We start from the raw sequence: 9,464 nt of genomic DNA, 5'->3' as shown, positions 1-9,464 counted from the left end.
AGAAACTAGTCACAGGGGCGTTAGTTCTTGCGCTCATTCCACCCTCTTGGCATGTTTGCACTCCCACAGGGGCGTGCTACATGCTGTGCAATGCACATTGCCTAGCGTCATCAGTGGTGACACGTGTACCTGTGTCCGTTGTCACCACCTCTCAAACACTGGACTTGGGCTCAGTGCGCATGATCAGAAATCCCGGTAGTTCCGGTCATGCGCAATAAATCTCTTTGAAGCCGGGACGCGTACACCCAGCTTCATAGTGCACATCACATGACCGGAAGTATGGGGACTTCTGATCATGCGCACTGAGTCTAAGCTCGTGGTTCTGGGTGCATTTTGCATCTGACAGGTTCCCTTTATTCCTACAACTAGGAGAGTCATGAATCCACTAAATTCACAAAAATATGTAAAGTTTATTTAAATAAGAATGGGCATAGAAGGTGAAAAAATGGCGATCATAGTGAGGAAAGCAAGTATACAAAATGCATGGTAGGTAAGGATCATAGTGTGGAGGGACATATAAAGTGCACTACTTATAAGTAGTGTGCATTACACATGATCCATCAAAAGTAATCTGACAGGTGCCCCGCCCCTATCAAAATGTGTCAAAGTTGTGCTGTAGTACGCCCCTTATCTATAAAAGTGTATCAAAATGTGTTTTCTTTTATTGATTCGTGATATATTTATTGGATTTTGATAAATCTTGGTGTTGTAATTCACAATCTATATTCGTGATATATTTATTGGCTTTTGATAAATCTTGGTGGTGTAATTCACACTCTATAATATTAGTTCATAGGACTGATATTATAGAGTGTGTATTACAGCTTACAATTAACACCAGCAGTTGAATAGACGGTGTAGAGAACTGCTTATAAAGCGCTTTTCTACATTTGGGCTTAAAAGTTTCAAATAGCATATTCTTTAGAAACTACAGTGCTGAGCATAGGATCGTGTGTCACTCTGATTAAGTCCCTTTATCTTGCGTGTGCCCACATCTAGCAAAAATGTGAATGACCATACATTAGTGTGTGAGTTTGATTAACTGCTTTTAGCCTGTGTGATGACCACAACTAACAAGAAATGATAAGCCTGAAATGCTGTCCATGGCTGTGTCCAGAGATTACATGTCACAATTAACAGGGTCAGAAACTGCAGTGTGTGCAAAGAGGAAAAACAGGATAGCATACACACTATTAGTTAATAGAATATTGCTATTATATCATATTAGAGTTGTATTTAACTCTACTAGTGTATTTCACAATGTATAATATGTCAGGATTTTTTGAAACAGTAATCTGTAATGCGTCATGACATGTGTTCTCTTTTATTGCCAGTGATATATTTATTGTTTTATATCAAAACTCTGCTAGCGTAATTGAGCCTGTATAATATTAGTTACTATAATAATATTATTCTGCTACTGATATATTTATTGTTTCAATATCAAAACGCTGCTAGTGTAATTGAGCTTGTATAATATTAGTTACTATAATAATATTATTCTGCTAGTGTAATATTAGCTAATATAATATTATCTACTATCATTCAAGTGTGTATTTGATTTTGATTGGGTATATTATGTACATGCTCAATCCCACTATTACCTGACCTGGGCTATTAATCATGTTTTATAAGTCACCGAGTATAAAGTTATACTGTTTGTATAAAAGACAGACACATTAAAAGTTTAAAAAGTTTATTGAGACCAAAAAGCAATTACATTTTAGATAAAAACCAAATACATTTTCAATGGCTCAGTCACAGAACAATCTGATACATTTACAGAATATCATGAGAGCATTAGAACACATCATTTATGCTTATAGGGTCAAATATCATCTTCTGTAAAGCTATATTGCTGACCATACAATACTGTGCCAGGCTGCTTAACTAGCTTAATTTTGCTTACATACAAATGACCATACAGCTGTGTTGAGAGATACCATACTACAGGCTCATCAATGGTTGCAAAGAGCTATGCAAAACTGCTTATGTAGACAAATTGAAAAGTCAGTGTGATTAGATAATTTAGCTTTTACAAAAGCAGATACTATACGGTCATTACTGTTTGAATCAGTAGTAAAGCATTGTAATATTTTATCGAATGATTTACCCCGTGCTAAATGGTACAAAATGTAAACGCAGTACTGCCCGCAAACACGTGAATATGTTGATTGTAATTTATTATTTTGATAACAATATAGTTCAGCGTTTCTGTTTAAGAAGCTTACAAACTCAGCAGGAAAAATTATGGAACAAGGCGGGTAGCCATAACTATCAAAGAATATTGCCTTCTTATCATCGCAGAGTACAATTAATATCCAATGACGGCCGCTTTGACTGGCGGTGTCTGTGTTCACGATGTAAGCAGCGGGTCTCTGATTCACTCTATATGACGGTAGCAAATCACACGGAAACACACCAGCAAATATACGTTCTGTATAACGATCGGACTTCAGCAGATTTGTGAGTTGCAGGGTATTCATAATTAGATATAATCAAATAATACTTCTCTTCTGTTGTTGATTTCAAGTATAGTTGAGCTGAGAGCATATACGATCATATTTACAGTATGTGGTGTAGCTACCGCAAATCGCACTTCAGCGCGTAGGTTACCGGTTTTCACAAGCGAGAAATGACCACCGGGCTCTTGATCGGGGGATAAATCAAACGCAAATAATGTGAATCCATCCATAAATTCTTCACGGTCTATTGCCAAAGCAGAATCGGACCTTTGTTTCCCAGAAATCTGGGCTAACGACATAAACTCTCGAACGGCTAAATCAACATTGAAATTAGGTTGGTATGGCCGTGCTGGTATTTGTTGGCCATCGACATAAATTGCTGTCTGGCTTATGTTGAAATGAGCAAAGCACAAAGGATTTTTATTATATGAGCCACTAAATGCTTCATTATCTACAAATCCTAATATTACTGTTGAAGGAATTTGGCCTAAGAAGAGGTTCTCGTGGTTTGAAATACGTGTACCAGCCGGTATACTGTATACTTTCATGCAGGCCCTATCAATAGCGTATTTGGCGGTGGCAGCTAGTAGGGCCTGACTGTGGCCTATTCGTACAGCTGGAGAGACCTGCACTCGTTTTACATACAGAGCAGCGTGTGAGATTTGCACTTTATATTGCTCAGCATCAGCGGACATCAAACAAAAACTATCCTTATTTCTTGACAACTTGATCTTGAGGTCAAGACCGTTAAGTATGAGCTTTGGTTGATTAAATATATCTCCAAAAATTGGCCCCATGAGATCTACAGGTTTAGAGTTGGCTGATATAAAGGCTCTTTTGACAAAACCAGCATTTGCGCCATCCAAGGTCCGATCATTATGATGTCCTGCAGTGTCTTTATAGAACAATCCAGCAGTAAATTGCGATGATAATGTTTGTGAGCTGTAATTTAAAAGCGTTTCAATGTACGCTCTATAACTGTAGAGGTTATCCGACTGTGAGATAAGGCGATCGCCCAGAGTGATGTCAACCTGATTAAAGAGCGTAGCGAGGGGGTAATTTATAAAAGATACTCTGGCGTCAGCGCCGATAGCTGTATTATCTTGTTTGACGATGCGGCAATTTATGTACAGCAGCGTATTGTTTAGATCATAATAATATTCACCGCTGCCCGATATAAAAAATTCCAAGGGTGCATTGTCTGACAGAGCCGCAATAGGTTGAACTTCTACAAAAAGCGATTTCTCTATACTTGTCTGTGTTGGAGGGAGGTCAAAAATATCCAGTTCGGATTTTGCACACTCGATCGATGCTTCATGTATGAAAGCCATGATAAGCGATTAGAAGATGTCACCGAGAGAGCGTCTCACCCTTTTCTGGCGGTTTCGTCTCTTGGTAGTATTTTTAACCATGAGCATAGGGGGTTGTGAATAACGAGCCTGCCTTTTTCTTTTCTGCTGTTTTTTAGCAACATAAATAATTCCAGAGCCCTCCTGCGGGTCCGTGTTTATCCGATTCATTACGGCTGTTGAGAGGGATGTGACCGCATCTTTAGCTATGTTTCTGACAGCTGTCTTTACGTGCGGTTTTACTAATTCTATACCTTTCCTGAACAACGGTACGGCTCGCCTAAAAAGGCCTCTAAAAATACCTGCAAGACCCCCGCCATACATGTGCGCATCACCGCGAAAGCCCTCTAAACCATGGCCCGTTTGAGCCATATAATACCTTGCATAAATTGCTGGCTCGCCATACACCCTTTGAGACACCATTTTACTGTGTTAGCCCTTTCTCGGTCGAAAGTGTAATCGAATAATTACCTTGCCGTATTTGAATTTAACAGGCACACCCTGATCTGATAATATAGAGATCGTCACAGAATCAAAATGTTGCTTGCAAAGCGGTACATAATCGGGCCTTGTGTATTGGAGAGTGGTTAGTTCGCCACTCTTTCCCGTTACCTGCGCTGTTCGCAGAAGCTGAACATAACTATCCCCCACAAGTTGGTGTTGTATTATATCTGTGTACACATATAATGTATAAAACCCATCTTTTATATCTGCATACGTCTTTTTCCTTTCCAGATGTGCATTATCTACAGAGGCCTCAATATAGGGTGGTAGTCCTAAAATATGCGAGAGTTTCTGCCCTGGTGCAAAATGTATAGTCGGTGAATCCGACATGGTAACAGTTCTCTTCACATCGTCGTATCTTAGTTTAAAACCATCGGGTGCTACCTTCAATGCATCAATACGCTCATTAATGGCTCTTATGAGTTCAGCGATGTTTGAATAAAATCCCGGTTTCAAATAGAACTCCTTCAAAACTTCACCACGCTTCCCTATAAAGAAATTTCCATCATTCTGCTCAAACGTATACCATGTATGCGGGTATTGAATCTCGGTGAGCGCAACTTCAAAGGGTCCAGAAAGGTGTACAGGCTTTGCCAATTTGGTGGTATAAGATGATATTGTGTTCTCAGGATATATTCTAGAAGATGCATTGCTTGGTAATGTTATATAAAATGATTCCGCCTCCATGATTTAGATGTCTGTCAGCTGATCTTCTTTAATCCAACTGTTAAACTTTGAAGGAAAACCAAGCCACTTAACTAATACCAGTCTCTCACCGCTCTTACGCTTGCGTCTCAAAATTTTTTCGATTCTGTAGATGCGATTCTCATCCATTGCTATTTTTTGCAGCTCTTCTTTATAAAACGAGCCCTGTACATCTTCACCGCTCAAATCAGCAATTTTATAGAGAGGTTTTTGAAATTTGACATTGATGGCTGTAATAACAAATATCTCATCGGTGTAGGTTTGTTCATAACCCTTAGCGAAAATGCCTTTATAGCGTGACACTCTTACATGATCGCCAATTTTTAAAGAAGGTTTAATAGGCTTAGCAGCGTTACTAGAAGCGTAAATATTTCTCCAGATTTGTAACGAGTTATGTTTGGTCACATCAATGGGTCTACAACGAATTGCAGTGTGATACGAATGATTATAGCTATACACCAAATCAGGTAAAATATCAATATATCTAAAGGTATTATTCTTCGTAAAATATCGCCAGATTTTCGACTTAAGTGTTCGATTAAATCTCTCCACCACGGCGGCCTTTACTGTATTGTTAGTAAAAAAAAGATGAGTGTTATGTATATTACACACGCGCTTCACGGCGTTATTCATAAACTCGCGCCCCTGATCCGTCTGTAATTTCCTTGGTATCCGCTGATCATTTTCAAATATTAATTCGAGTGATCTGGCAACACTTGTTCCTGTCTTGTTTGATAAGGCCACGCACCATGCATATTTCGATAGGATATCAATAACTGTTAGAATGTATCTTATATTATTATTTTCTCTTGAATAATCAGTCATACTGACAAGATCGGCTTGCCACTGGGAGTCGATGTTTGCCACGATTATTTTATTGGTCAAAATTTTTTTTCTGACTGGCTTGTGTAAAGAATATGTATCTTGATTAGCCAACCAATTAAGCACATCTTTCTTTGTAATATTGTGGTTACGAATTCCTCTATATAAACTTGCAACACCTCCAAAAGAACCAATATTTTTAGGATTGTAGTACTGTTTTTGTAATATCTTTTCACAATGCCCAGACATCATCCTTTAAGTGTGTTGTGTATCTATCAAAGTGTATCAAAATGTGTTCTCTATTATTGCTTAGTGATATATTTATTGGGTTGCATATATATATATATAATGTGTGTGTGTATATATCTCAAAATTCGTGTATCAATATGTGTTCTTTTTTTCTTTTCTTTTTCTTTTTTTTTTTTTTGCTTAGTAATATATTTATTTAATGCTGATACAGCAAACGTGCGTAACTGGTCAGTTCTTAAGGGCGTAAACGGTAGATGTGTTATCTCTGTACAGCTTTAAATACAGAGCAAGAGCACTTGTCAAAACTAAGTGTCCTGGCTACTATCAGCGACTGACCGACACTCTCTCTCTCGACGCATTCAAGAAAACTTCAAAGATTCTATAAGCTGTAAGTATTTAACTTTTAACATCTAATATGCTTTTGCTGGTATTAAATCTAAATAGTGTATTTAATAGTGACTATGTTTATTTATAACAATAATAGATATATTTGTTAAGTTATAGAATGTAGCTTATTTATTATACACGCTATTATCTGTATTTGTCCTCGATATAAATATGTATCAAATACTATAGAAAATTCACACAGACCTAATATTTTAGATGGACGCCCAAAATAGTGTGGATCAATTCGGTGATATTCTCCCAGATGCGCAACAATGGGGTAGGCATTATATTTAATAGTTATATATTTAATAGTTATTATATTTAATAATTTCCTATGTTTTGCACATTATTTTCATATTATTTCATTCCTGCTTAAGGTGAATTCATGGATTACCGTGATGACGATGCTTTTTTAGAAGCTATGAATACGGGTGTTTCTGTACCGCCTAATACCCCGGCAAATTCAGAATGTATGATGAATGAGGATAGAGAAGGTAACATCTCTTTTATTATAGAAAAGTCAGCATATAGTGATTAAGGTTTTGATTGTACATTATTTTTATATTATTTCATTCTTGTTTAAGATGACTTCATGCAGATTGAAATTGATCCGGCATTTGTAAAATTTATGAATACAGGAGAAACAAGCCAAATTAATTTTCTGCAATCTATAGCCAGTAAGTTGCATATACATTATATATATATTTAAACGTAATTTAAACATGTATTTAGACATGAAAGTAAATACTAGTTCTTATACAGATGTTGTGCAACCGGGCTACATTATTGGAGATGGTGATGTTTCTATACCGGCTATTACCCCGACATTGCCAGAATGTGTGCTAAATGAAGATAGAAAAGGTAATCTCTCTTCTATTATAGAAAAGCCAGCGTCTCTTTGAAAAATTGCTTTTGCGCATATGTATGGCTCTCTTTGAAAATTTGCTTTTGCTCATATGTATTTACACATGCAACTAAAAATGAACTCTTATACAGGTGAAGGTAAGATGCGTCAAGCGGCCTACATGACTGGAAGTCGGCAGCTTTCTAAAACACCTAAGAAACAGGGCAAGCCGCTACACCTGAAGACAGCGAATAGGAAAGGTGATGATGAGTATATGAAAAACAGCGTGCAGAAGAAATGCATTTGTACCACAGGTTAATGGTTATATTTTATTCACAGACCGTAAACTGAGTGGTAGGAAACTCATATTCTCCAAAGAGAATACACCCAAGTTGTCAACTACCCAGACACTTCCTAGCACATGTAAGTATATATTTAGATTTATTTATTTATTTATTTTTTCTATGCAGGCTTTATAAAGGCCCTGTCACACACACAGTTGTATCTGTGTGTGTGACAGGGCCTTAAAACAATGTTACACAATGATTCAGGTATATCTGACACAACTGTTACTCTTTTCTTTTAGCCACACAAAGTGTCCAGAAACAAACAACTTCTACTCTACAGCCTCTAGCTGAGCATGACGGAAACATCGCTGCAGCACAGTTCACACTACAGACAGCATATGGATCTGCGAGAACACGCCCCATATCCCCATTTTCTGTGGTACGCCAAGAAGGAAGTGCTGTGCCAGCCAAGCATCATGGAGAGAGATGGCCAAAACCGACAACACGTAAATACAAGCCACGTTCAATCAAGACAGCTACGATACCACTACCCACCATCACGCCGCAGACCATGACCATGATTGACTTGACACAGACTGGTTGTGGAGTGTCAGCAACACAGATCATTCCCACGATTGACCAGGCACAAGCTGCTCGTGAAGCACTCGATAGAGAAATTGACCAGTTAGCTGACGGTAAGAATGTGTGTCATGATTTTAATATCGTGAATCCTTTGAAGAGGAGGCGAGCACATTCAGTACCGAGTAAAAGTAAAAAGCAGAGAGTTGACTCTACACCAGCTTGCACAGTGAAACCTGTGTGGTCTGATGAACAGGAAAACATGCTTCACGCTATGTCTGGTCAGTACGTCCAAAGCAAAATCTACCAGAACAAACTAAAATATTTCTGTGAAACGTATGAAAGATTGATAAATGCATGCCCAACACATGACATTATCGCAGAACTATATGCATTCAATAGAGAACATGCTATTGTATCATCACAATCTAATAAAAATAATTTGCTGTGACTAGGCATGGTTGGTTATGGGCTGCCGAAATTGCCCAAAATAGGACCACAGAGGTCTTATAGATTGCGAGTAATTAAAAGGGCTCTAGCGCTGATGGCTAGATCGAAACGCTCACTAGCAGATAGAAGACGACGGGTGGCAGCTCGCAGCTCTATAACTACACAAAATCCACAGATACTGATACATGCACAGAGTCCATCTCTACACACTCAAGATGTTCCTGGTGGCATTAGCCCCAATGTGTCTCCAAATGCTCAAAGCAGCACCCATCTTGAAACACAGGGTGAAAATGTAAATGATGATTCTGTTGTATTTGGTGGTGACGATAATGTGCGGACTGTTAATGCTGATGTTTTACAACATTTTTATCATCACCAAAGACAACTCTGCAATTTCAATGCCCTCATGTATACCGATCATTTCAAATTTGTAAATTTAGATCGTATACAATCATTTGAAGAGGCCCTGAATGTTGTCCATGAGGGCATTCAATCATTACTGGACAGAATCATCAGAGACATTGAGCCTGGTGACTTTATTCAGTTAAGACTTGAAGGAGGTGACACGTTAGATCCCATTTTTAATACAAAACAAAGTCGTGAGAATTTTAGCTCTGAAACGTTTTTAAACGCTGTTGCTCGCACACTGCAAAGTAATGCAGAATGCATAGCATCCAACACCCTGAAATTAGTCGTAACAATAATTAAAAACCGAAGGGGCGGCGTGAAACGCCGATTAAAATCCATAGCAAGCACCCAAATACTTAAACAAAAGAGACGCTGGCTGTACGACTTTAACAATTACAACACAAATCTGTGCTTT

General features: G+C 38.1%; 2 protein-coding genes across 2 annotated transcripts; one reads left to right on the top strand and one right to left on the bottom strand.

The window, feature by feature from the left end:
- Window positions 1-2,488: 2,488 nt before the first annotated feature.
- On the bottom strand, window positions 2,489-3,796 carry LOC142254309 (uncharacterized protein F54H12.2-like). Its single transcript, XM_075325357.1, has one exon. It carries the CDS (start codon window positions 3,794-3,796, stop codon window positions 2,489-2,491), a length of 1,308 nt encoding a protein of 435 aa, XP_075181472.1.
- A 2,529-nt stretch (window positions 3,797-6,325) lies between these two features.
- On the top strand, window positions 6,326-9,218 carry LOC142254308 (uncharacterized). Its single transcript, XM_075325356.1, has 8 exons — window positions 6,326-6,482; window positions 6,698-6,758; window positions 6,859-6,975; window positions 7,066-7,158; window positions 7,244-7,342; window positions 7,478-7,585; window positions 7,665-7,748; window positions 7,912-9,218. Exons 2-8 carry the CDS (start codon window positions 6,698-6,700, stop codon window positions 8,640-8,642), a joined length of 1,293 nt encoding a protein of 430 aa, XP_075181471.1. The 5' UTR covers window positions 6,326-6,482; the 3' UTR covers window positions 8,643-9,218.
- Window positions 9,219-9,464: the final 246 nt, after the last annotated feature.

This window comes from Anomaloglossus baeobatrachus, chromosome 10 (genome assembly GCF_048569485.1).
Source record: "Anomaloglossus baeobatrachus isolate aAnoBae1 chromosome 10, aAnoBae1.hap1, whole genome shotgun sequence".
Lineage (NCBI taxonomy): Eukaryota > Metazoa > Chordata > Amphibia > Anura > Aromobatidae > Anomaloglossus > Anomaloglossus baeobatrachus.
The sequence above is the reverse complement of the archived record's forward strand: the minus strand, read 5'-3'. Positions and strand labels throughout refer to the sequence as shown.

What these genes read in the sequence shown, in the direction of transcription:
- LOC142254309 (XM_075325357.1), bottom strand. Translation starts at nt 3,796, where the DNA reads ATGGCTTTCATACATGAAGCATCGATCGAGTGTGCAAAATCCGAACTG.
- LOC142254308 (XM_075325356.1), top strand. Translation starts at nt 6,698, where the DNA reads ATGGACGCCCAAAATAGTGTGGATCAATTCGGTGATATTCTCCCAGAT. An exon ending in GCTAAATGAAGATAGAAAAG is followed by an intron (nt 7,343 to 7,477) that starts GTAATCTCTCTT and finishes ACTCTTATACAG; the next exon opens with GTGAAGGTAAGATGCGTCAA. An exon ending in CCAGACACTTCCTAGCACAT is followed by an intron (nt 7,749 to 7,911) that starts GTAAGTATATAT and finishes CTTTTCTTTTAG; the next exon opens with CCACACAAAGTGTCCAGAAA.